This window comes from Drosophila innubila, assembly GCF_004354385.1.
Source record: "Drosophila innubila isolate TH190305 chromosome 3L unlocalized genomic scaffold, UK_Dinn_1.0 0_D_3L, whole genome shotgun sequence".
NCBI lineage: Eukaryota > Metazoa > Arthropoda > Insecta > Diptera > Drosophilidae > Drosophila > Drosophila innubila.
Window position 1 is genome coordinate 8,379,822 of NW_022995376.1, and position 27,103 is coordinate 8,406,924.

The following is a 27,103-nucleotide window of genomic DNA, read 5'->3' on the forward strand; positions in this document are numbered from 1 at the left end:
TAGCAAAATAATTTACATAGTCATTTAAGTTTACTACAACCTATTTCTATAAATCTATATCAACCGATATCGTATGAAAGCATGCCTTCTCTTATCACATCAAGACAATAAAAATTTTCCACTTTGTTTACATTGGCGCAAGATCAGCATACCAGCCTGAATGTTAAGTCTGTAATGCAACAATACGGTCTGCCTGCTTTGCGTGTGTCAATTTTAGTACGTTTTTAGCTGCCGTCAAGGAAAGTGGTTGCGCGTTAGTTGCGGCGTGTGATTTCGGTGCGTGTTATTATATTTTTTAAGCATAAGCCTTGTGTAAACCTAAGAAGTGTTATAAGCGTAAATGCAAAATCGCGACAATTAAACGAATTTAATAAAAGGCAGCTCCTACGGTACGTGAGTTTGTCAACAAACAAACAAACATACAAGCACAGACACACACACACACAAACACACGCGAAAGTGCTGCGAAAAAAGAATAAGGTGATAAGCGCGCAATGGCCCTGCGTATGTTTTTTTGTTGTATTCGAGGAAATTCTTGTTTTGCTGAAATTCCAATGCAGTAACAGTAACAGCTTACGAATCCACCCTAAAAGAGCCATTGGGAAATAATAAAAATTGTGTGCATATAACAAAACAGATAAGCGCGCAAAATAGCAACAACAACAACAACACGAGAATTGCAGTTGAAAGTGTTTGGACTTGACGATACCCATCTTATCGATATTATCTTGTTTATCTTATGAGTTTGCATGGCATTGTTCCAAACTGAACTGTGTCCTTTTATTGCTAAAACATTTTGAAAATAATCAGAACTGCCTGTATACCCTTTGTGTATGCGTTGCAGGGTATGCAAGAGAGAAGTGACAGCCAGATAAGGCAATGCAGATAAACAAAGCCATATACATATACATATATATATGTTTATATACACATGTGTATAACAAATTATTAATAAAAAGAAACTCGCGCAATGTCTTGGCCGCTTTAATATTTGCAATTAACTTGAATGATAGGGTGGTGGAAGGAGGGGAAGGGAAGCTGCCTAAAATGTTTACATGTGGCGTGGAAAATTGCCTTTTTTCCTGCTCTTGGTGTGAACATTGGCCTTGTAGTGGTTGTATGTGTGTGTGTGCGCTTTGTTGTTTACTAATTTCGATAAGTTTCTGTTTCGCATCATTTCCTGCGCACAAGCAGCTCCCACAAGAACAAATACAAAGTCACACAGGCACACAAACACACATGCACATACTGCAAGACACATGGCAAACAGAGACTCTCCCTCTCTCTCTCTTTCTCTGTCACTCTCTTTATGTCCACCCCCCGCAATGCAAGGGCATCGTTGCCCATTTTCCTTTTGCTGCTTTGCTGGAGTTAAAAATTTTCACATGCCGCGCATTTGTTTGTCTCTTCTGTCACCCTGCTGGAAATGGAAATGGGAATGAAAGAAAACAGTTTTTCTTTGTCCGCTATGTGATCTCTTGCCTCCATATTTTATAAACCCTTAAGAGATTGTTGCAGCAACAACAGGTGCAACAGCCGCATTTTAATAAATTTCCAGCAGCAGCTGTTAATGCTTTAATAGGGGTATTTCTGAAATAAAATCATAATATTTTCCTCTCGTTCCTCTTGCAGCGTTAAAAGTGTATGACAGAAGCAAAAAAGTGCTAACAAATCAATACAGAATAATCAAAATATCCGAAAATCAAAAGCAAACACAAACATAAACATAAATATTTAATAATAATCTACAAGCTGACAAACACACAACTTACATACATATATTTGTAATAAATAAACTAATCAACAAAATGGGCAAATTACTGAGTCTTTTGTCACGCGACGATTCAAATTGTTGCGCCGCCAAATCCTACGATGTGTTCCTGGACTTTGAGAATGCCGCGCCCACGGATACGGAGCGTGAGGTGTATGACGAGGTGGAGCGGGTGCTCAAGGAATCGGAAATTGTGTTAGATGAGATACAAATCTATAAGGTGAGTGCGTCATTAACCCGTTTTCAGAAGGGGGGCTAAAATCACAAACCGGTTGCAAGGGGTGGAGTTGTAATACGACAACGACTATATCTAATTTTTTAAATGGAACTAATTGGCGCATTGTTGCCATATTTGCTTAGGTCTCTCTTTACATTCAAGAACCGTTTAAATATTTAGTTAAGTTGTCTCTCTCTCTCTCTCTCTGTCTTTGTTGCTCTCTCAGCTGATAAGTTCAAGAGAGCGCGCAATAATCAAATGAAAATGTGCGAAATATAACGGGGGCCAGGCAACAAATTGAATATTTAACCTTTGCCAGCAGTCAACAGTTATATGATTTAGCTCTCTTAGCAAACATTCGCTCTTTGGTTTTTCCCACTCTTTCTCTCCCTTGTGCGCTCTCTTGCTGACTCACGTGCGCCTGCATGATCAACGACCAATCGACTTTCTTCATATCATTGTGCTTTGACGTCAAGAACTAAACATATAGTCCACACTTTTAGTTCTTACTCTTCTTTTACACTGCTTCTTTGAGTGGGATTAGTCAGCGTTTGGCTGTTGTGGATTCTTTGTTGTTATTGCTGACCTTTGCTAAGCTAGAGTGAGCGAGCGAGCGAGTGAGCTAGAATTCGAATTCGAGTTCGAATTGGATTGAATTTTAGTGTCGTGGTGCGAATTATTAATTGGCTTTCAGCCAAACCAAATGAGATGTTTGTCCAGGGCGTTAATCAACGCAAATGAACTGCAAAATGAAAATGTCAACCAAATGAGCTCATTTCCTTTGTTTCTCCGCTGTGTATGTGTGTTGACCCAATGGCAAAAGTGACCAACGCACAACAACAAATGTAACAACAACAAAGGCGACCTCGTAACAATTTTAAGCCTTTTAAAGCACACTCTTTCCCCTTTCTCCCTTTCTCTCTTCCTTGGGGAACAACTTGAAATGCGCTCAATTCTTTTGTCGTGCACATTTATTTTCATTTCAAATTTTAGTGGCGCGGTTTTTGCTCCCGCTGTCTGTGGGTGAGTGGTTTTTGGGTGGTGGACTGGTTAGCAAGGCAGTAAACTGGTTTTATGTATGTGATTCCCCTCGTTCCCCCTCCTCACAGTCCTGGCACACAAATCTTTGGCCCGGCGCCAAATGTAGCCAAAGAAAAAGGAAAAACTTCACGTTCTGCATTTTTCTTGCATTTCTATAAATAGAGTGAAAACTGCGCCTCGCAAAAATCGTGCAGCGTCGTTTTGATTTGTTGTTGCTTCAGTTTCTTCATTTCTTGTTTGATAAGGGAGAAAGCATTTAAAGTCGTCTATAGAAACCACTTTCCAATTAGTGAGTGAATCTATTTATCGTTCTTCTGCTATTGTCAAGTGACTACAAATTGTGGCCCAAAGCAGGCAGTTAAAGTCAACAAATGTGTCCATTGTGTGTAATAAACAAATAGATAAGCAAACAAATAAACAAGAACAACAACAGCTTTAACTAAGAACGCATTGAAAGCACATGATCAACAATGAGAATATCAACAATAATATAATAACAATAACAAAAAAGTAATACATATTTTGACAACGTATATGGAATAATAAAAGTAAGCCAAAAAGCCATTGAAACCTGATGAGCTACAAATGCGAACTATAATATAAAACTTGCCCACAAAATGTGGTTAATTGGGTAATGTAATGCAGGCGTAGATTGTAATTATATATATACTCGTAGTATATAACTACATATATAAGTACTGGTAAAGTAATCCAAGACTTAACCTTGTAACTGCACTTGACGAGCAGAATTTGAAAATGCATTTGTGGTTTGAGTTGTTAAACAATGCAGATAAGTATGCTAATTCGTATATATATAAATTACATACATACATATGTATTATATATACGATATATAATGCCCACATTATTGCGAGTTCAATGAGTTCACACGCAAATTGAGTCATCAAACACATTGAGGCATACTTAAGTTAAGCAATCAAATGTGAAGCGTGTGGCGTGATGAAGTTTGCTATAACCGAATACAGAAACAAAGAGTGTTTCTTGTGCACTTGTTTAATAATTATCCATACTCATAACACCCATGTAATACTGGCATACTGTAAAGTCGGGGCATTTTCACGATGAATTCACTTCCTGAAGCTCAGACATGCAATTTAAAAAACAAAGTGTACAGGCACGAAAATTCCCTGTTTTTTTTAGAGTTAAATACTAAATTACTTTGTATAATATTAATGATATTGTTATGTTTAACTTTCACTTCACCCGCTTTTTTGACAGTTAGTCTTGCAATGGAACTTGACCCACATTTAAATAAGCATTTGACTCCAGCTGGCATTAGTAATCAGTTTTTAGCTTGTTATCATTACTCACTAGAAAAATTATTTAGTCTTATTGTTCTTCAAGCTATGCTAAACAATTTTTTATGTTACACTTTTTCTAATTGATTATTAATTGGAATAGGATTCTTATGTATCGTAATTCTTAGAGCAAAAGTAAAATGGAAATTATAATATTTTTTGGATTTATAATTTTAATATATATATTTTATTTTAAACTAAATTACGGTTTCTTTGTCAAAACGATTATATAATTAACTGTATATGTTATACAATATGTTTTATATCCAAAGTATCTTCCCTCAATTATCCGACAGAAAATGACCCATTTATCAAATGGTGCTCCACATTAAAATGACAATACTTCACATGTGCATATGAATAAATAAACACTTAAATGTTTAATGTCGCTTTTGTAATGAAAGCGAGAGGCAGGAACAATCAGAATAATGACAAAAATGAGCAGTCATTATAGACTAAGAGGGAGATGCCAATGCTTTTCCCCCTTTTACCACATCCCGTTGCAGTTGCCGCAATTCCATTTCCAGTTCCACGAATGTTTTAAATGATGTGCGGCCAATGCGAAAAAAATACGCCGCTCGTCGCGTCGTCCCACTTCCTGTTTTGAGGCAGTCAACAAGTCAGTCAGTCAGTTAACCAGTTGGTCAGTCAGTCAGTCATTTTATATATAAGTAATTGCTATAATGTGCGTGCCCATCAAGAGTGTTTGCATATTATAATAAAAAAAAATTGTTATTTGTGTTTGGAACCCTTTGTCCATGTCTAAGCTTTTTTAGAAATGGTCAAGCAGACAATGCTGTTGTTGTTGTGTGACATTTCAATTTCCGTAGTCGCATTTCGAGTATTTCTCACAGAAATCCATTGACAGCTAACTTCTCCTTCCTCTGTCTGGCCCCAAAGAAGGCGAACACAAATTTCTTAAATTTGTTTTTATTGCACAATCGTAAAATCACTATTCGACTTTCCGTAATTGCATTTCACTTGACCTTATTGAATATTTAACGAGTGAATTTTATAGTCCGAATTAGCGACATATTAATTTACAAATTTGTATTATTTATTATTTTAATTGTATGAACTTTTATTTTTAGTGCGTTTTCACTTTCAATGCGTCGTTTGTAAAATTTGTAACATTTTATGGCTCATTTGTTTATTGTTTTTGGCCATCCACTATATACAGTATCTATCTTTGCTGTGTATTTCTATTCGTATTTGTATTTCCGACGTCATACGCTGCAAATTAATTGCGCTGAAAAAAGAAACGCCAAATAAAAAAATAAAAACAATAATGAAAATAAAAAAAAGTAATGTAAACAACATTTTTGAACCGTTTACAAGCGCAATACGAACTTTGGTCAATAATTTATTGTTTATTTTTGTGTAAATACCCTGTAGTTAAGATCTGGTACAAGTAAAGTACTTGTAATTTATTAGTGTTAACTAAAAATGTGTTCTTTATTTGCAAGCGATAAGATATTTATATTTTACAGCTTTAGTAAAGTCGATTTAGTCCAGAAAGATACAAAAATTACTAAAGATACTTTAACAGGAAATTGAAAATTAAATCAGGAAAATCGGATTACGGGGCATCTCTTAGTCAATCATTAACTGGTAAAAGCTTCTAGTTGGTTATCCATAGTTTGCCGTAATTACATTTTACGCTTCAGCCCCCGCCCACTTGAAGAGAAGCACTCGAAACACTCGTGCGGGTTGTTGATGTTGATGCCTCATTATGCTCTCCTCTCAGGTGGCAATTGAAGCGCAAATTTCGCATAAAATTATTTGGCCTCCGCCTACATCGAGTCTTTCTCTCGGATTTGGCGGCAACTGTGTCTGGTTGATCACAATTATTGCTGAATTGAAATGACACTGAAAAGGCTTTGTTGGGTTAACCGAATTTAACTCATTTCAATTTCAATTGAATTGAATTATGTTGCATTGTCTGAGTGCCTGCCCCTCAACTGAACAAAACTGAACTGAACTGAATTGATCTAAGCTTGCCACTTGGCTTTGTCTAGCACAGGATTAGGTGGCAATGACTTTAGCATTTGTTTATTGCCTTTTGTTTGCAGCTGCTTCTTGACTTTTTCTTTGTTTTTATTTTTTTACTGCTCCCACCTGCCTTGAACTTGTCGTCGCTTTTGCTGTAATTGCTTTGCTGACAGTTTTCTAGTGCCACTAAAAATGCCAATGGCCATTTAACTAAAACTACATATACATAAATATACATATATATTTCTCTCTGTGTGTGTGAGTGTGTGTGTGTGTTTGTATCTCGTCTGGCAGCTCAGAAACTGCAAGTGGTTTGTGTAAATTGCAAGTCTCATGCTTTTTTCTTCACTCTTTTCTATTTACATTTCTATTCTTTACGGCCAAATGCAATATGCAAAAAGTTTGCAGCTTTATTTATTTATGTATTTTACATATACTTATGTGTATGTGTATGTGTTTATACATATATTTTTTGGCATTTGGACTTTTTTGTTCTCGTTACAGACAGCAACAGCATGTCAAATGATTCAGGAATTTTTACTTCTTTATTTTTCTTCGATTTTCATCTCTTGCAGCTTTATTTTCTTCAATGCGTGTGCGTGTCGTCAAAGTCAATTAAAATGCCAGCAATTTTTTCGTTAAATTTTTCCCGGTGTTAACCCAATTTTGAGCAGCTGTCGTTGGCTGAATGTGTTAATCAATTGCCAAATTGTATTATATTTGGCTTAAATAATGAATCATCAATGTTAATTTAAACTTTGTCATTTACTATGCGAAACATTTATCGATTTTCGTATGATTCAACAGCGTTTAAGATTCTTAGTACAAAATCAACACAAAATATGAATGAAGAAAATGTTGTCAAGTTTAAACTAGTTTACAACTAAACGGTATATGTAGATTAAAAAAAAAAACATTTCCGAATATATTCTATATACAAAAAGGCACTGCTATTAATTTTCCTTAAACTGTAACGCTTTCCACAATCAGCAATCATGTGTTAGTTGTAAAGATAATAAATGTGAATTTAAGATAAAGCTTTGTCAGTCATTGACCAACACTGTCACTGTTGTTGCTGTCCACCCACACACACACACCACAAACACGTCACAGCACCTCAAACGCGTCAAACTCTTGTTGTGACATTGTGTTTTGATAAGCAAAAAATAAAACTATGGTCGATAATTAAATGCAATCATTTAGCATATTCAACATATGAGTATTAAACGAGTACTTACGTTATTGATGTCCCCTCTCTTTCTTACTTTCACTCTCTCTCTCTCTCAGTCTTTCTTTTTTGTGCTGTCGCTCACGCCATTGATAATCGACATGTGTTTATCTTATCTTTATGACATTGTTGTTGTTGTTGTTGTTATTGCACTTGGCTGGTTGCTTATTTCGATTATCTTGATAAATTACGACGCTCGTGACATCCAACTGGCGGCATTATAACCATTTTTCACTGCTGTAGTTGTTGCTGCTGTTTTTGTAGTTGTTATTTTTGTCATAATGACTTCACGGAGCCCTTGAAAAGCTCGCTGAAAATTAGGCCATTGTCGTTATTTTTAAATGTGTTAACTGAAATTTACGCATCATTTGACAGTTTTACATATGCACGAGACAGAGACTGAGAGTGAGAGTATAAACATGAGTATGTACTTAAATTAGCAACTGTTTATTGCGCAGTTCATTGGGTCCACAACCCCTTTGTTCTCATGCCTCCATGGGCTTTACAGATGTATAATATGTGTATGGATGTAATTATGCCCTTTAACTATGCAGCCAGTTAGTCAGACTGACCCAATGATGTTAGTGAATCACTGAACAGCTGTTTCAAATTCTCACTCTCCTTCTCACTCTCCGATTTTGCGGTCAGTGTCCATACTGAAATTCACTATTTAAAATTAAATTTAAATCGGTTCTGTTTTTAGACTCTGTACTTACAATCTATAAATGCTCATTTAAGTTTATTAAAAAGATTATGAGTAACAGGCAAGATTTCATAAGGCATATATGTATATTCTTGACCAGCATCAATAAGCAAGTCGATATAGCGATCAATCGATCAATAAAAACCTACATTTTTTTTGCAGAACAAGTATAGGTTCCTTAATAGTTAGGTTCGCTCGACTGTAGCTTTTTCTTCGAGTTTGCTCTATTCATTACAACGTTGTCACGTATATTTATAAAGAACTGCATCACCTGAAGATTTCGTCAATGAGCAGTCTTTTAGATCATGATGCAGCAGCATTGTTACATTCTTTAGAAAATCGAAAGCAATTTAAAAATCAAACAACAAATGCCGCTTTACTTCAATGGAAGTAGAAGTCTCAACGATCATTTTTCGTGAGTCACCACAACTATCATTGTTGTTAGTTCTTTGTTGTTGTTGTTACAGCTACTGTCAGCAGTTCTACAAAATACACAAAGAGAGGTTTTGCAATACGCAAACATATGTTGTACTTTGTGTTTATTTTTTTTATTTTTTTTATATTTTTTATTGTATTTTGATATCAAGGCAATACGACGAGTCCATTGAATAATTAAGAAGCCCAACTCAGCGGAAGGCGCTTTACAATGAAAGAGACAACAACAGAGTGACAGAGAGAGAAAGAGTGAAAGAGTCATAATACAAATGGTTATGAAATATTTATGATTATGTAGTCAACACAGCGGCGCTTGAGTTGAGTTCACTTCAGTTGCATTATGGGGTGATCCACGCTGGGAAAATCGTGTCACCAGCGGCGTCCAAGTGTCTGTGGCAGCTGTTGTTGCTGCTGCTGCTTCTGAGGCTGCTGTCAATGGGTCTCCCCCATTTTCAGCTCAACTCTTTGCTTTATAAATATAAATTATGAGTATTTAATAGTCATCGGCTGTTTTTATATACATTTTTTGTTTTAAGAAGAATACAAGTTTTCTGGGAATTCAGATAGATTTAGCATGGGCTGCTTTGCCTTCATCATCATTATTATAACAATCATCATCGTTGTCGTCATCTTCGACTGCGTATCGTATAATTTTTTGTGTCGTTTTCTTTTGATGTTCTCTTAAAGTTCGCATTTCATTTCATTCCAATTGCGACGTGACTGGAATTAAAGGTGCGCATTTTTATGAATGATAAAAACAAAAAAAGAAAAGAAATTAAATGAAAACAAAAATTGGAAAAGCGCAAAAGTTTTCGCGGCATGCAAATATCTATAAAATTGCTTTGATTAATAGTTTTGATGCTGCTGTCATTGTCACAGTTGTTGCTGTTGCTCTTGTTGTTGTTGCTGTGGCAGTTGCAGCTGTTGTTGCGTGACTGTCTAAATTGAAACAACAACAGTTTCAAATGTCGCGGCGTCAGCATACAAAACTCCTGTATTTGAGGAGCATTCCCGACACACCTCCCAAGGGTGCTGTTTTGTTTGCAGCGCATGTTGGAATTTTTGTGACTCCCTGTAGTATCTTATGTGTGTAAATGGACGACTCAGCAATGCCCTGTAGAGCTTGTAAACTAATTTGATATATGTCTATGTTACCTCTTTGTACTGAGTCTGCATAACAAGCATAAATACTGCTAAACATACACAACAGACAAAATGCAAAAGCACAGCAACTTTTGCGACATGCATTTTATGCACGCTTAGTTATTACGTGTAGTACATGAAAACAAACATACGTGTATATATATATATATATGTGTGTGTCAGTGATGGCAACTAATAGACACAAGAACTAGACAAATCAACAAGAAAAAACAAAACAAAATTAGTTGAAAGCACATATAAAAAAATTGAAAGAAAGGTATGGAGTTTTTAGGTAATATTTGTAATTTCGAAAACAAACCGAAACAAATACGTGTATCTGTTCCTGTTCTGTTTCCCAAAACAAGGTTCTACTTAGGTTTTTTCCTTGTGGTTCCGGTAAAAGTATCAGTAAGTATCGGTACAAATCATCCAAAAAAATTTTAAGGTGAAAATATTTTTTTTAATGAATTTGATTAAATTTGAATGCAGAATAAATTTAAAGCCCCAACCATGGTTAAAATGACAATCCGCTTTAAAATCGGTCAAGTTTGGACAAAGTTATGAACGTTTGAAGTTGGTAGCACCCTTGACCTAGCAACTTTACAAGTCCAAATTTTTCTTTAATTTGACATGATTTTTTACAGAAAAATGAAAGCTCTCAGAATCGAATTAAAAGTGTCGTTTTATACTATTTAAGATATAAGGAGTTGATTAAAAGTGAAAACTTGAGATTTAAAATTTTCAAATCTCGAAATTTCAAAGGGGGGACCCTTAGCATCAAATCCATGATCTAGAGAAAAATAATTTTTTTTACAAAATTAATTAAATTTGAATGCAGAATGAATTTAGAGATCAAATCATGATCAAAATGGCATTCCGATTGAAAATCGGTTTAGTTTTGACAAAGTTATGGAAGTTTGAAGTTGGTCAGACTTTGGATCTAACAACTTTACAAGTCAAATTTTTTGTCCGATTTCACATGATTTTTTACAGAAAAACGAAAGGTCTCAGAATCGAATTTAAAGTGTCGTTTTATACTATTTAAGATATAAGGAGTTGATTAAAAGTGAAAACTTGAGATTTAAAATTTTCAAATTTCGAAATTTCAAAGGGGGGACCCTTAGCATCGAACCCATGATCCTGAGGAAAATAATTTTTTTTACAAAATTAATTAAATTTGAATGCAGAATGAATTTAGAGACCAAAACATAATCAAAATGTCATTCCGATTGAAAATCGGTTTAGTTTTGACAAAGTTATGGAAGTTTGAAGTTGGTCAGACTTTGGATCTAACAACTTTACAAGTCAAATTTTTTGTCCGATTTCACATGATTTTTTACAGAAAAATGAAAGGTCTCAGAATCGAATTTAAAGTGTCGTTTTATACTATTTAAGATATAAGGAGTTGATTAAAAGTGAAAACTTGAGATTTAAAATTTTCAAATTTCGAAATTTCAAAGGGGGGACCCTTAGCATCGAACCCATGATCCTGAGGAAAATAATTTTTTTTACAAAATTAATTAAATTTGAATGCAGAATGAATTTAGAGACCAAAACATAATGAAAATGGCATTCCGATTGAAAATCGGTTTAGTTTTGACAAAGTTATGGAAGTTTGAAGTTGGTCAGACTTTGGATCTAACAACTTTACAAGTCAAATTTTTTGTCCGATTTCACATGATTTTTTACAGAAAAATGAAAGGTCTCAGAATCGAATTTAAAGTGTCGTTTTATACTATTTAAGATATAAGGAGTTGATTAAAAGTGAAAACTTGAGATTTAAAATTTTCAAATTTCGAAATTTCAAAGGGGGGACCCTTAGCATCGAACCCATGATCCTGAGGAAAATAATTTTTTTTACAAAATTAATTAAATTTGAATGCAGAATGAATTTAGAGACCAAAACATAATCAAAATGTCATTCCGATTGAAAATCGGTTTAGTTTTGACAAAGTTATGGAAGTTTGAAGTTGGTCAGACTTTGGATCTAACAACTTTACAAGTCAAATTTTTTGTCCGATTTCACATGACTTTTTACAGAAAAATGAAAGGTCTCAGAATCGAATTTAAAGTGTCGTTTTATACTATTTAAGATATAAGGAGTTGATTAAAAGTGAAAACTTGAGATTTAAAATTTTCAAATTTCGAAATTTCAAAGGGGGGACCCTTAGCATTGAACCCATGCTCCTGAGGAAAATAATTTTTTTTACAAAATTAATTAAATTTGAATGCAGAATGAATTTAGAGACCAAAACATAATCAAAATGGCATTCCGATTGAAAATCGGTTTAGTTTTGACAAAGTTATGGAAGTTTGAAGTTGGTCGAAGCCTTGACCTGGCAATTTACACGTCAAAATTTGTGTCTAATTTTCGAATATCTTGGCATTCATATAATAGCAGTTAGTACTATCCGAACTATCCGTTAAAAAGCTAAATTGGCAACTCTGATGTGTGTAGAAATAAACATTGCCCACCCACACTTTCCTGTCTATTACTGCGTTCACTTAAACTGCTTGCTGCTCATTTTAATGCAGCGTCACACACACACACACACACACACGCCGACGGAATGTTTTGTTAAGCAGTCTGTCAGTCAATCGTCAAGCAAGCAGTTTAATATGGTGATTACGCGCCAGTCATTACTGTTTAGATTTAATTATCAATAGCGAGTTGGAGTACACTCGGTTGTTGTTGCTGCTGTTGTTGTTGAACCAACACTACTGAGTGTCATCAATGGTCACCATCAAAGTGGCCGCAAGAGAGCAACACACCCATTTCCGCGTTGATTTTAATTTAATTTTCAATTAAACAGCAGCAGGCAGTAACAACATTACATTAACAACGCTTTTACTTCTTCTATGCAGAGTGCAGCAATTCGCAAACTTAATTAACTATGCATCTCTCTCGCACACACTCTCTGTTTCTGTCTTCGTTTCTATCTCTATGAATAAAATGAAACGCTGACTGATTGCGATTTGTATGTGGTTGTGGTTGTTGTTGTTGTTGCCAAACAGCGTCTTAAGTGTTAATTAAAAATGTAGAAACAGTTACAAAATGAAAACTGCTTTTACCGCACAGCATAAAAGTCATGCAAGTTCAAGTTTGTTGTTGTTGTTGTTGTGGTTGTTGTGGGTGAAGTGAGAAGTTTTCTTAGGAAAATGCATGAAGCACAGACTCAAGACACAAAACACAAAACACAGCACGTGCTTTGTTATTGGAGCATGTAACGTTTAATGCGATGCTGCAGAGAAACGCGATGAATCAACAAATGTTGAATGAGCGTGTGTCCGTTGCATGTTTCCTGTGACAAAATGCAAGTGGCAAGTTGCAAGATGCAACCTCCAGCAGCAGTATAAACTCCACCTACGCCTCTGTCTCAGTCTCCGTCTCTTTGTTTCTCCTGACGTGCACATGTCGCGATGTGAGATAAATGCTTGAAAAATCAGCAAAGGGGCTGAATCACACACAAGCAATCATACAAATACAAATACATGCAATGCAATCTCGGCCTGTAAATCTGTCTGCCTACACACAGCTGCATAAGGAGCACAGTTTCCGTTCCATGACCAGGCACAAGAGTCCTTAGAGAGTCACTGGCGTAAACAAGACAATGCGACAACACAGACAAAAGTATGCAGACTTCCCTTGCAGTTACCTCCCTCTCTCTCTCTCTCTCTCTCTCTCTCTCTCTTTCTCTCTCTCTCTCACACCTCTCTCTTCTCTCTTTCTGTTTGTTTGTGCGCGGTAAACATTCGTGGAGCTTCAAGTGCAGCAGCTGTGGCACTGCCACTGTTGCTGCCACTGGCCAAGGACATGACTTGACTTCAGTTCACTTCATGGACAGGTGTAAATGATGTGGAGCGCAAAGAAATGCAACAATTCAAAAACATGTTCCACTCTGTTTTTTTCCTGCTCTCTGTTGTGTTGATTTTGATGCAGACAGTTGCATTTTTATTATGCCAAAGCACTCGTCGATGGTCTTGCAACCAAATAAACAAATAGAAACAAACAAATCGAAATGATATAGACTTAAACATACTCGTTCCTCAATTTCAAGATATGTTTATTAAATGTATAATTCATAATATTATTTGGAAATATTGGGAGAGTGTGGAAATTATGTAACAATCCTGAGTCTTTATGTCAATTTTAATAAGTCTAGCTCTCACAGTCTCTTAAAACTTCTTCTGCGGCTACACACATTTCAGCGAATACAATATACCCTTGTTCTAAACGTATAACGGGTATAACAAGCAGCAGTGAGTGTGTCTAAGGGTGTTTGTAATTACTTATGTATGTTTCTACTGATTCTTCTGCTTACTGCTTATGGTTCTGCTGCTTGATATGCGCAGCAATTTAATTATAAACACACAACACGTGCTAACCTGAGCCCATTACATTACATTACAGCACTGCACTGCACAGACAGCAAAAGGTGTGCAAACCAAAAATAACATCAGTGTAGATAGACAAGAGTTATGAAACTTGGAGTTGCAAGTTTATACATATTAATTCTGAAATTTATGTTAATGCTGCTTTAAAAGGTCAGACACGCAATGTGTGTTTCTGTGTGACGTTGATTAGCCAAAAACAACAACCGAAACTTATGTGCGTGTCATGTTGGCTAATCAAGAGGGAAGTTTTTATTTAAATACACTGCATATAAGTCGTGAACTGCTTGCTAGAGCAGCAATAGGAAATGTTCCACTGCTTGCAATTGCTATCATTTAAAATCGCTCTTTATCTCCTCATCGAAATACGAGTAAAAGTATTCAATAAATTGATCTGCCAGCGAGTCATTCACTTGTTTTAGTCACAGCTTAATTGTCATTAGTGACACTTAAAAGCGTATGTGGAGTGTATGGCTTGCATTAGAGAAACCAAAATGCATCAATTGATATAATCAACGCCATTTGTTGATTGCCTCTGCGGCATAAATATATAAAAAAAAAATATATATATATAAAAAATAAACTTTTGAAAACATGCAATGACCGTTTGTTCGTTAGGCTTTGTTATGCGAGTATACGAGTATAGATGCATTTTTTTTATTACTACTTTTTTTTTGTGTTGCCTTTCTGTTTTTCGATCATAAAGCGTCGATAAAAATCGCAGCGCCGGTCACTGGACGCGGCGAGTCGTCGGTCTTTGTTGCATGTGGCATAGAAATAATAATAATAATAACAGCAAGAACGAAAAGCCACAATGCCTTATAGTTGGTTGATTGTGTTACAGTTGTGTTGTTGCTTGAAATGTGGTCAGCAAACGGCAGGAAAATGAAAAGGAATAATGCATAAAACACGAGGAAAATCGTTTATTGTGTTTGCATGCCAATCGCACATTTAGCCCAACAAACTTATACTTCAATAAACTGCATACATACATACATACATAAAAGTTACGAGTTAACAATGTGCTTTATTTTAGTTTAATCTTTTTTTTCACTACTATTTTTTCCAGGGAGCCAACAAAGAAATCCGCGAAGCCATCGCGGATCCCTCGCCGGAGGTGCAGGCCAAAGCCTGGTCGGCGGTGCTGCCGTTGGTAATGAAGCTGAGGCGGTGCTATGAGCACTCCCTGGAACTGGACAAAATAGTGCCCAAGCTGTTGGGTCAATTGGTTGGCGGCAAACTCAATCCGACACAGCACCTGGAGACACAGCAGGCGCTGGTCAAGCAGCTGGCCGAGATATTGGAATTTGTGTTGAAATTCGATGAGTACAAGGTGAGTAACAAATGCCAGGTTAACCACAAACACAACCACAACTATATCTATCTCTATCTCTATCTCTATCGTGTGTCTTGTTACAACTGTTGCCCGATTTGGGCACAAACAACGCCCACAATATTGCGCTATTCTGTTCCAAGACGCGTGGGTCAACTTGGATATGTCTTCTTTAAGACCAGGCCAAGCAACGTTCGCTTGCCTTATGTGGGTGCAACAACAAACAAACAGTCAACAGCCTGTGGTTGTCTTAGCCAAGTCATTGCCAACTCATTGCGCGCGTGGTTGCATTTTTAATTGATTGTCTGTCCGTCCGTCTGTCCGTCTGTCTGTCTGTCTGTCTGTCAGTTGAGACAAGCGCGTGCTGCAGCTCATTGATGAAAAATCTTTGAATCGACGCTGCTGCATGCACGTCTATTACAGTAAACTCTCATTAGGGCCTACACAATACACGCATCCGATTGTCGGCGCTTCAGTGAGCACGCAAAGCGGAACGAAGGCAACTCCCTTTGCTCTCCTCTGCATAAATCTTCAAGCGTTGATAGCTCTGACAGAAACCGTAAATAGAAATTGTGGGCAGTCAGTAACTGTTATGAGGAATGATTAAAATAGTTACTTTTAATAGTTAATTCAGGACTTTTAATGTATCCATCAAAGATTATCATTATTTGAGAATTAAAAAATGCAAACAGTAATCAGTTTCCGTAATTACACAGAATTTGGTATATTTAAAAGAAAAATTAAACTTTATGTTGCACTTTTTAGTTGACATGCTGATTAGTTATTTCTAGTTCCTAGACAATCTGCGCCAATAATTTAAAACTAAAGGTAACAGGAATTAAAATTACCTCCTGGATAATTTATAAATTCAAACTGTGTTCAACTTTAACGCGTGTTATGTGTCTCATTTATTGTTTGGGCCAAACAAATCGATTAATGCTATGGCAAATCAGTGTATGTTCATTTTCTTATGGCTCGTTTCCGTTTTGTAAAACTTTTATGAGCTCGAATTGAATGTTGGCTGAGATTGAGGCAGGCAATCCGCCAGAGAGTAGCCTGACAGTGGAAGTCAACGTCATCGTTTGATTACCTCTCTCTCTTCCCTTCTCTGTCACTCGCTCTCTCTCTCTCTCTCTTGTGTCTGCCACTTTTATGTGCTCAACTTGATAATGATGTTGGTGATGATGCTGCTGTTTGCACGTTCATTGTGTGTTTAAGTGTCAGTTTAAAACACACACACACAAAGACATATGTGCTTGCATTATGTATATGCACTTGATATATAAGGCCCAAACGTGCCTTACCAACTAACAGTAACAGCATAACAGCCACTTCCGTTGCTATGCAATAGCCCCACTTGGCCCCACTTTATTATTGTTGCCTTTTGGTCTTTTTAGACTGCGCCGCGAAGTATGCTAGAAAATTTATTGACTTTTGGGTAGGCAAGCAGTGAACTCAAGTCGACTAGATATTTACTGTTAAGCAGTTGAAACGCGACTTCAATTATTTCAACCATAAGTTGTGTTTTTGCAACAAGTTAACTGATCACAGCTTATCGCAAGTGATTGAACTTTGGGCAGCTGGAAAAGTGAACTGACACGAAACGAAATTGCACGAATATGTAGGACAATTTGAACGCCACTTGCTCAGTTACTTAAAAACCTAATTGTTTTTGCAAGCAGTTCAGATGCTTATCGCTTGCAACTGATCCGTTTTTGTCAAGCAGTTTAATCGCTCATTTATCTAAAACGCAAACTAGACTCGCAAGCAGTTCAGCTGCCCATCTGTTTATCTCCAACGATTGATCTGTCGACAATTAGTAAAAATTCTTGGCACACGCACAGCATAAAATGCCGACGTCAGTTGTTGGCACAGGGGATGCATTCAATTTACATTTTTACTTAAATTTTATTGAATAAAGTAGAGGAATTTATTTGAAAATGTTGACCCAAATTGCTGTTTACTTGTCAACGTACGATGCGCCAGTGTTGTACAACGGCTGCAATCGTTGTGGATATTTGCGCAAATAGTCGGAATAATGTTTGGCATATTTTGCCTCAAAGTCGCGATGAGACAACGACTGAGGTGGTTCAAAGTAATTGTTGGGGTTGTTGTTGCTGTAGTTGTTGGGGGCCAGTGAGCGATTACCGCCAATACGAACAATTTGTTCCTCCTCGCGTCGGGAATCCGCCACTGCAAGCAGTTCACGTTGCTCTAGTTCTTGTTGTGATTGCGGTTGTGGTTGTTGTGTGTAGTAAAAGTGGCCGGGTGCATTGTTGTAATTGTGATTGGCAGCACGTGTTGTCGGCACATTGTTGTAGTTGTTGTAATTGTCGTAATTGTTGTCCGGCTCAATAGTGGAATAGGTTTCCCTATTGTTGTAGTAATTAATAGGCAAATAACGTCGATCCTGGTTGCCGTCGAGTCTGTTGCCCTGCTCAGTAACAACAATAGGAGCAGACGACCATATGGACTGTCCAGTTGCAGGATATTGTTGATTGTAGGTCACTGGTATGTCTGGATAGACACTAGGTTGTTGTTGTTGTTGTTGATGTACCTGTTGTTGACTGTTGTGGTCATAAAACTGTCTGTTGTACAATGGTGACGCATATTGAGTCGCAGTAAGTGTCGGCGATATTAATAATAACACTGCTAACTGAAAAGCATTGTTATGTAACAACAAATTAATCATCTGTGTGCTTAATAATAGCAATCCCATCATTAGTTAAAACACTCACCCACTCACAACAGCTAGAACTGATGCTGATCCGTCCTGTTTGCCGCATTGTTACTTACTGTTAGAATGAGTTATGCTAATAACGTATTTATATTAGGTTTCAACACATACTCGTAGTATAGAAAATCAGGCAGGTTTTCAAGCTCTCCCCCAAGGTAAATGATGAGTTGTTGTTCGGGGCAAGGCAGGCGGCGACAGCTCTCAGAAGTTTTTCTCACGCACGACTACGTTGACTACGATGACTTCGTTGAGGCAGCCCTGACAGCTAAATAGACTTTGAATCGTCAACAAATGAGTCTTACTCTGACTCTGAGTCTGGCTTCGAATTATACAAAAAATTAAGTGCGATTGCGGTGTCACGTACTGCAATTAGAGATAAATTAATGCTAGCGTCAATTAAAGTGGGAGTAAAGCAGTGCAGCACTTTATTTAAATTAATTCAACAAGCAGTGCACTGCGCACTGCCTGCTGTGCTGTAAACTGCTTGATTGCTGGTTAACTCAACTGTTTTGTTTCATTCCATCATTCCACAGATGAAAACACCCGCCATACAGAACGACTTCAGTTACTACAGACGCATTGTGAGCCGACAGCGCGTGGATTCCACAGAGAATATGTTGGTCAGCACGGAGTTGGCCAACCGCATGTCCCTGTTCTATGCCCATGCCACGCCCATGCTGAAGGTGCTCAGCGAGGCCACATCCAAGTTTGTGAACGATAATGCCGACGATGTGCAGAACACAACAGAAACGCTTGGCACAATGGCCAAAGTGTGCCTACGCATGCTGGAGAATCCGTAAGTGGCAATCCCAATATATATTTAAATATATTTAATTAATTATATGACTTCCCTTTTTTTTTTTAGCAAACTGCTGCAACAGATCGAGCGGGAGGAGACACAAATGCTGGTGCTGCGTGTTATGGTCGGCCTGGTCATACTCTACGATCATGTGCATCCAGTTGGAGCATTTGCCCGTGGCGCCCACGTGGATGTGAAGGGATGTGTGCGATTGCTGCAGGCACAGCCGGCGATAAAGGCGGAACCGCTGCTCAATGCCCTGCGGTATACGACAAAGCATTTAAATGAGGAGAATACGCCGAAGAATATACGCAATATGCTGGCCGCATAATGTCGGAGGCCGGGGTGGCGGGAGTCGGGAGGCGGGGGATTAAGCCAAAATGCAAGCGCCCACAAACGTTTTGTTTATGTGTACAATTTGTAACGTTAATTTTGTTTAAAGATTAATTCGATTTTTCTTAATTTATGTAATTAATAGGCTTCTATTCTACGACGAGTACGAGTATATATATACATTACATATATATAATACTTATTACTTATGTTTATATTGTGTGTGAGTGTTGTGCAAAAAGGAGGCAGCCTCTAGTTTTATTTATGCATTTCCAGCATTTGTCGTATTAATTTTGTAATTTTTGCGTGTTGTGTATTATTTAGCGCCTCCTTCTGAATTAAATATATCAACAACATGGAAAACAACAGTAACAACAACAACAACAAAAAGATCAACAAACAACCAAGCAACAAAACAATATTTAGCTCATAATTTAGCACTAATATTAAGTAATGAACAAATCTAAAACAACAAATTGATTATCGATGAAACGATGAAAATTTAGCGCAAAGTATAAAAATTATAGAAATGAATATCCTAAATTTCAATTTCAAACTACTAAACACAGAGATTATAAATATTAAATACGTTTTTTAAATCAAATTTAGCATATTTTTTTGTACATGACTACATAATAAATGAATAAAAAATTCTATTATTAATTATGAAACAATTACAATACATACCAACTAAAATGGCCTGAACAAACTGATGATGATGATGATGAATGAAAAACCACACGCAGTAAAAACGCAGATGCATTTATATTTCCACAACTGAATGAAATGAAAATTAGAACATTTGATAAACGTATTTAAACGGACCTTTATACATATACATATGTCTGATTCGGACAGAAAGCTGCGCAATAATAATTTATTTTTAAGATTTACAAATAGAAATTTATAAAATGTCAAAATTTGTACCAAAAAATCAAAAAAAAAAAAAAAACAAATACATGAAGATTTAACTAAAAGAAATGCAACTGAAAAAACACAAGAAAATAAAGATTTATATGTAAAAGCGATAAGAACAGTAAGAACAACCACAAGAACACTATAGAGAATGCTGAATCCAGAATAAATAGTTTTCACACAACATCAACCATATAATCATAAGGTGTGTACTTTACTGACTATATATTTGATTATGAACATGAAATCACCCTGTAAGTTGCCCGTGACAAAGTCCAACCCCCATATAAACTCAATTCATTTGGATTTTTTTAGAATATTGCTGCTTTATTTAAAATTAGTGGTGCTGGTGAATGCCGGAACACCTTTCAGATATTTATAGCGCGTTGCTTAACCGCAACAGGCTTTGGGGTCCTCCTTATTGTGCTCATGTTCGACCTGCACGGTTTCTACACTGCGCAAAATCCTTGGATGTCCCTCGTGGCCGGTGACCGCTGAGCCACCAACTTCCACGGCAGCTGTAAATGGGAATATAAAGACTCTTATATCTTCAAAAGGAAACTTCTTGCGATTCCTTGCAACTTGCCTGCCGATAGACTGAGGACGACGCCCATGAGGATAACGGCAATGTAGAAAATCTTCATCATTTAGCTTTGTTAGACGCCAATGTGATTCTGATACTTTCTCTAGTTTCAACGTGCTCTATTTATACTCGCCCCTAGGTTCATTTTCATTATTTTGAATTGGGCTAAAACACTTGGCCTATTTGCTAACCGCAGTAAATGTCCAGATTTCAATTAGAACGTCATTTATTTGTCGCTTTGTTTGGCAGCAGAAAATAATAACGCCATATGTAACTAAACAGATGAACACGATTATGAACAGGTATTTTGTACAATGGAGCTTCTATATAATTTAACCAAATGAAAGGTACTTAAGATTTTAATTGTATGGATATGCATTAAACTAAACTTGTGTCTGATGCGAATAAGCCATCGTCGTGGAAGTCATCATATTAATAGGGCAAGGCGTTTACATGTTCTACTCAATACTATCAACTAAATCAAATCCTTAAGAAAAGGGTTCATGTATTGCCATTGTTGTTACTTTGCCGAGGCTTCAGTATCAACTTTCCAGTGTGCGGCTCCAGATCCAAAGCAAAGTCAGTGAGCACACTTCGGGTGCGTGATGTTATGATCTGTGGTGCGACCACTAGCTTCTGTATGCCCAATATGAAGAGTACGATTAAAGTGACTGTGGCCACGGTGAAAATGGGATGTATCCAGAGTGATTCCGTTAATGGGACTACGGTGGTGCGGGGATCCTTCAGCCAATACCAAGCACTTATTGCCGTACAGACTGATAATGCGGATAATATAACTAAAAGAAAGCGCATTGATTAGATTATCAACCAACTTGGTTAGCGGCAAAATGGCAAATTAGTTCTTACGACGCCAACGGAGCGTGGATGGCCTATAGGATGAAACCACTTCGGTGAGACGTCGCTCGAAAGCCTTTAGATCTTCACAAGCTGATGGTTCCATGGCGCCAATTTCCTCGATGCTCGTGGCTGCCTTGATGTGTTTAAAATTGTCCAGCTTATATGTGTAATTTTTGACTTATTTTGATAAGATTTCACATTTGATTTGTTTTTGTATTTAGCCACTGTTGCCAACTTAGCTATTTTATAGCTATATCTGGCTATTTTTAGAGTGTTTAACCTATTTTGACCCTAAATTTGCCAACACAAAAATACCAAATACCATGAATACTGAGTATACATTTAACGTAAGTGGTTAAATAACGTAAGCAAGCGCGCTTGCGTCAACAACAGCTGTTTTACTTCTTGTTGCTTACAAACACTGCTTTTGCTTCAGCTTCCAGCACTTACCAACACTACACAGAGTCCGCCAGAAAAAAGTTAATTTGTTGTCTTAAATTAAATAAAAATGAGTAGCAAAGAATGGAAACGTGTGGTCAAGTTGGAGTACATGAAAATTCGACAGCAGAAGCGCTACAAACGTGCCGATGAAATCAAAGAAGCATGGATTAAAAACTGGTAAGTTTGGGAAAATGATGGGAAACGTGGGAAATTTGGCGCTTCATTTAATGGCATCTTTGTTATTTTTTTTTGTGACAGGGACGAACACAATCACAATGTGCAGGATTTGTACTGCGAATCGAAGGTATGGCAGGCCAAGCCATATGATCCGCCGCACGTAGATTGCGTGAAGAGGGCCGAGGTGACCAGCTACAATGGAGGCACCAGTGGACCACAGCGTGTGCCCATTTGTGTGATCAACGCCGTCACGCCCATTCCCACCATGTACACTTGGGCGCCCACGCAGCAGAACTTTATGGTCGAGGATGAGACAGTGCTGCACAATATTCCGTATATGGGTGACGAGGTGCTCGACAAGGATGGCAAGTTCATAGAGGAGCTGATCAAGAACTATGATGGCAAAGTGCACGGCGACAAGGATCCATCCTTCATGGATGATGCCATATTTGTGGAATTGGTGCATGCGTTGATGCGATCACATAGCAAGGAACTGGAGGAAACTGCCACAACCGCCACGGTCAAGATAGAGTCGCCTACGACAAAAGCAAAGGACGATGAGGAGAAAAAGGAGTCGCCTCCATTGGTGGAGCCTACTCCAGAAACTTCTGCTGCTGCTGCTGCTACTACTACCACTGTTGACAGTAAGAAGGATCTGCCTGCTGCGGATGCAGCAGACACGAAACCCAAAGTGGAGGATGTCAAGGATAAACTGCCTTTTCCGGCACCCATCATATTCCAAGCGATCAGTGCCAACTTCCCGGACAAAGGCACCGCTCAGGAGCTAAAGGAAAAGTTTGTTGTGTGTACTCCAGTTGTGTGTACTTGTTTACTAATGTTCCCTGCTTCCATCAGGTACATTGAGCTCACCGAGCATCAGGATCCTGAACGACCACAGGAGTGTACGCCCAACATTGATGGCACCAAGGCGGAGAGTGTTTCCCGTGAACGGACAATGCACTCGTTCCACACGCTCTTCTGTCGTCGCTGCTTCAAATACGACTGTTTCCTGCATCGTAAGTAATACTAATCCTTGGGACAACGCTTCCAGTTTGGGTTTATCTTAATAACTTTTTGTTTTCGTTTTTGCTTTTTCTCTTTATTTGGAAAACATACAAAAATTATTGCAAAATATTTCTTTTGTCCAAAAACAAAAAACTCTTATAATGTTGTTTTAAAATAACTGCAATTTAGGTCACCATGTACAGGGTGAGTCGCTGTTGTAGTTGTTGTTATCGATAACCACACGCACACACACTCATGCCGCCTAGGCCCAAATGTCGCCTTGTTCCTACATCATCATCCAAATCTCTTTATTCCATATTGTATATTACATATCAATGTCTGTGGAAATTGGCAACAAATTGACTTGCTTCAAAATTCTCTTGGTGTTTCTCACCTCATTTCGTGCGGCTTTTGCCTTCAACATTGTTGCATCTACTGTCAAGTAACGTGTCTGCCTCATAATCTAATCCCCAGCGCGTCTCATGGTCATGCTTTCCAACCGCATCCAGAATGAAGTCATACTAAAAGCATTTGCGTTCTCCGTTCACAGGTTTGCAAGGACATGCTGGTCCCAATCTCCAGAAGCGTCGCTATCCGGAACTGATAACCTTTGCGGATCCCTGCAGCAATTCCTGTTACATGCTCATTGTAAGTGGCTAGCTTTTACTTGGTTATTTAACTAATAGGTGATTTATTTTTAGGATGGCATGAAGGAGAAACTGGCGGCTGATAGCAAAACTCCGCCCATTGATCCATCGAGCTCCGAGGACAGCAATGATAGCAACAGTCAGTTCAGCAACAAGGACTTTAGCCACGAGAATGGCAAGGATAATGGCATAGCTGTGAACAGCGCTGAGATCAACTCCATCATGGGTAACGGCTAAACAGATCTTTAGCCCACTCTCTTTACTAACTCTCGTTCCCTCTCTGTTATAGCTGGCATGATGAACATTACCAGCACGCAGTGCGTCTGGACTGGCGCGGATCAGGCGCTCTTTCGTGTGCTGCACAAGGTTTATCTGAAGAACTATTGCGCTGTGGCGCACAACATGCTCACGAAGACTTGCCGCCAGGTGTACGAGTTCGCCCAGAAGGAGGCAGCCGAATTTAGTTTTGAGGATTTGCGACAGGACTTTACTCCGCCCCGCAAGAAGAAGAAGAAGCAACGCCTGTGGTCGCTGCACTGTCGCAAGATACAGCTGAAGAAGGATTCATCATCGAACCATGTATACAACTACACGCCCTGCGATCACGCCGGCCCCTGCGACATGAACTGCTCCTGCATTCAGACGCAGAACTTTTGCGAGAAGTTCTGCAATTGCAGCAGCGATTGCCAGAATCGATTCCCTGGTTGCCGCTGCAAGGCGCAGTGCAACACCAAGCAATGTCCTTGCTATCTGGCTGTGCGGGAGTGTGATCCGGATTTGTGTCAGGCCTGTGGCGCCGATCAGTTCAAGCTGACCAAGATCACATGCAAGAATGTGTGCGTGCAGCGCGGATTACGTGAGTAGCTTCTCCGCTAGGTAGCCATTCAAATTGTACTCAATCTCCAATCTCTTCCACAGACAAGCATCTGCTAATGGCACCCTCGGACATTGCTGAAAAACAGGGCATCTTTCTTATAGGAACTCACAGAAGAACGACATCGGGACACCACACTTCGGCGCACTGCACGCGTGCAATGTAGCCCTTCTTTTGCAGCTCCAACCAGTTGGCCTCGTAGAGTTTGGGACCAATTAAGAAATTCAGATCCGCGATTTTGTCATCCTCACGGAGCAGTGTGGCGGTCAGGCCGAGCTTGCAGTGGGACTGCACAATGGTCAGGACACGTCGGAACATCTTGGCTGGAATTGTGTGCACCTCATCCAGCACCATGATGCCCCATTCCTGCTCCTGCAGCCAGCGCATCGTTTGCTCCGCCTCCCAGGAGCGCTTCTGAGTGTGCGTAATCATGGAATATGTGGTGACCAGGATGCCACAGCCCATGGGCTTATCCTTGGCCTCGGAGGTAAAGCGACAGATCATGCTGTCATCTGCTGTGGACCACATTTTGAACTGCTGCTTCCACTGTTCCACAGAGACACCGCTGTTGCACAGCACCAAAGCCCGTTTGCGAACTGTGCAACAGGCGGTGACACCCACCAGGGATTTGCCAGCACCACACGGCAAAACAATGACTCCGGAACGAGCTCTTCCATTGCCAAACATCTTGCGCAGACTCTTCTCCTGATACGGACGCAGCACGGCAGCTGGTTTGAGGTCAATATTAATGTCAGGATTGTTGGTATCGTTGCGGAAATCGTACTCGGCCAGCAGAGGATGCTCAATCTCAATGCATCGCTTCTGTATCAGCTCTATTTTCTCCTGAGCTACCTCAAAGGAAACCGTTTTAAGATTCGCCTCATCTTCATCCTCCTCTTCCTTGTCAATCTTCTCGTAGAAGTCTGTTATGTCCTCGGGTACCACAGGAGCACCGTCTGCAGGGACACCATCTGCAGTTGCAGCTCCTCCTGCAGTTGCCGCTGCTGCTGCGGAGGTGCTGGCTCCATTATCCGCCGGATTGTCAGGTGCCGTGGGCAACTTGGTGCCAAACTGTGTTATAGCCTTGCTATCCATTGTGCCCTGTATTAAGGCCTCGCCTTCGCTGCGTATAAGACGGCATTTTTGTATGTATTAAGGCCTCGCCTTCGCTGCGTATAAGACGGCATTTTTGTATGACCGGATCTTTAAGAAGCTTTTGTAGCACCTCCGGATGCGGTGACTCAATAAAGTATTTGTTGTGTTTTAGAACAAGTTTCACCTTGCCGTAAGACAGCGTACAGAGACGTATGAACTCCAAGATTCCTTCGGGAATGCTTGTCTTGCTCAAGCGCTTTAGATACTCCACTATATCGTGGGTTTGGAGACCCACGGACACGGCTGCATACAGACTGTAGGCTGTCAGCTTGTACTCGTGTATATGCTCCGGACGACAGACTGGCTCCGAGATGGCAATGAGAAAGTCGTGAGCGTGCTTATACACCGGCGAGAAGGACTCAAGGAACACGTGACCATTGGGCGCAACCCACAGCGGACGATTCATGTGATCCTGGCGTAGTTGCATTTGTGCACGATAATCCTTGGCCCCGTACTCGTCCGTGTTGATGTTCTCATCGTTAGTCTCGGCATTCTTGGACGCGGCACCCGGCACTCCGTCCGACTCACTGGCATTGTCCATGCTGTCATTGTCCTCCACCAGTTGCGTGTACGCATCGTCCTCGGCGCGTCGCTTTTTCGCTGTGGATGCGTAGCAATTTTACCACATGCTACACTTATACGGGTTTGACCAATGCTTACCAAATTTATCGCCCGAGCTACGATCTTTTTTCGATTTCTTTGGCGGACCCATTTTGCTCGTCCGCTTCGGAGAAACTTTGTTTCTGATATGAGCAGCTGATTTCACAGTGTTGTGAAATACAAACAAATCACAGGCAGAAAATGGCGCGAATTCTATCAAAAACTGGCAACTCTGGTCAAGCAACAATTGCTAGAGCCACTTTTTACAAGCTATTTACGCAGTAACTATAATGATTACAGAGCTACTTACGTTTTGACAATGATGGGCATGCTTTTAATTATAGAATCACTTTGAAATATAAACTATTTAAACGCCGAAACAATTCAATAACTTAATGAGCGTGG

The 27,103-nt window shown here is 38.9% G+C and overlaps 4 protein-coding genes across 6 annotated transcripts; 2 read left to right on the top strand and 2 right to left on the bottom strand.

Annotated features, from left to right (window-relative positions):
- Window positions 1-188: 188 nt before the first annotated feature.
- LOC117788852 (CYFIP-related Rac1 interactor B) lies at window positions 189-20,556 on the top strand. Of its 3 annotated transcripts, none has more exons than XM_034627753.1 (5): window positions 189-276; window positions 1,633-1,991; window positions 15,311-15,574; window positions 18,845-19,107; window positions 19,177-20,556. In XM_034627753.1, the coding sequence occupies exons 2-5, from the start codon at window positions 1,809-1,811 to the stop codon at window positions 19,439-19,441; spliced, it is 975 nt and encodes a 324-aa protein (XP_034483644.1). In that variant the 5' UTR covers window positions 189-276; window positions 1,633-1,808; the 3' UTR covers window positions 19,442-20,556. The 3 variants fall into 3 exon arrangements, with proteins under 3 accessions (XP_034483644.1, XP_034483645.1, XP_034483646.1); XM_034627754.1 differs by having other exon boundaries at window positions 196-480; XM_034627755.1 differs by having other exon boundaries at window positions 196-389.
- On the bottom strand, window positions 17,458-18,390 carry LOC117788853 (probable serine/threonine-protein kinase cdc7). The gene is made up of 2 exons (XM_034627756.1): window positions 18,313-18,390; window positions 17,458-18,230 (listed from the first exon to the last, which is right to left on the bottom strand). Exons 1-2 carry the CDS (start codon window positions 18,358-18,360, stop codon window positions 17,535-17,537), a joined length of 744 nt encoding a protein of 247 aa, XP_034483647.1. The 5' UTR covers window positions 18,361-18,390; the 3' UTR covers window positions 17,458-17,534.
- Window positions 20,557-21,149: 593 nt separating the features above from the next.
- Window positions 21,150-22,008, bottom strand: LOC117788854 (nuclear envelope phosphatase-regulatory subunit 1 homolog). The gene is made up of 2 exons (XM_034627757.1): window positions 21,809-22,008; window positions 21,150-21,738 (listed from the first exon to the last, which is right to left on the bottom strand). Exons 1-2 carry the CDS (start codon window positions 21,900-21,902, stop codon window positions 21,443-21,445), a joined length of 390 nt encoding a protein of 129 aa, XP_034483648.1. The 5' UTR covers window positions 21,903-22,008; the 3' UTR covers window positions 21,150-21,442.
- A 248-nt stretch (window positions 22,009-22,256) lies between these two features.
- Window positions 22,257-25,109, top strand: LOC117786970 (histone-lysine N-methyltransferase E(z)). Its single transcript, XM_034625403.1, has 8 exons — window positions 22,257-22,417; window positions 22,499-23,212; window positions 23,273-23,433; window positions 23,612-23,626; window positions 23,973-24,070; window positions 24,124-24,295; window positions 24,359-24,925; window positions 24,988-25,109. Exons 1-8 carry the CDS (start codon window positions 22,308-22,310, stop codon window positions 25,107-25,109), a joined length of 1,959 nt encoding a protein of 652 aa, XP_034481294.1. The 5' UTR covers window positions 22,257-22,307.
- Window positions 25,110-27,103: the final 1,994 nt, after the last annotated feature.

Excerpts from the sequence above, each read along its gene's own strand:
- LOC117788854 (XM_034627757.1), bottom strand. The coding sequence starts at position 21,902 with ATGGAACCATCAGCTTGTGAAGATCTAAAGGCTTTCGAGCGACGTCTC. Across the intron at positions 21,739-21,808 it reads ATCCACGCTCCGTTGGCGTC|TTATATTATCCGCATTATCA; the intron begins GTAAGAACTAAT and ends GCTTTCTTTTAG.
- LOC117788852 (XM_034627753.1), top strand. The coding sequence starts at position 1,809 with ATGGGCAAATTACTGAGTCTTTTGTCACGCGACGATTCAAATTGTTGC. Across the intron at positions 15,575-18,844 it reads TGAAATTCGATGAGTACAAG|ATGAAAACACCCGCCATACA; the intron begins GTGAGTAACAAA and ends ATCATTCCACAG. Across the intron at positions 19,108-19,176 it reads CTACGCATGCTGGAGAATCC|CAAACTGCTGCAACAGATCG; the intron begins GTAAGTGGCAAT and ends TTTTTTTTTTAG.
- LOC117786970 (XM_034625403.1), top strand. The coding sequence starts at position 22,308 with ATGAGTAGCAAAGAATGGAAACGTGTGGTCAAGTTGGAGTACATGAAA. Across the intron at positions 22,418-22,498 it reads GAAGCATGGATTAAAAACTG|GGACGAACACAATCACAATG; the intron begins GTAAGTTTGGGA and ends TTTTTGTGACAG. Across the intron at positions 23,213-23,272 it reads GCTCAGGAGCTAAAGGAAAA|GTACATTGAGCTCACCGAGC; the intron begins GTTTGTTGTGTG and ends TGCTTCCATCAG.
- LOC117788853 (XM_034627756.1), bottom strand. The coding sequence starts at position 18,360 with ATGCGGCAAACAGGACGGATCAGCATCAGTTCTAGCTGTTGTGAGTGG. Across the intron at positions 18,231-18,312 it reads GTTCTAGCTGTTGTGAGTGG|TTAGCAGTGTTATTATTAAT; the intron begins GTGAGTGTTTTA and ends AATGCTTTTCAG.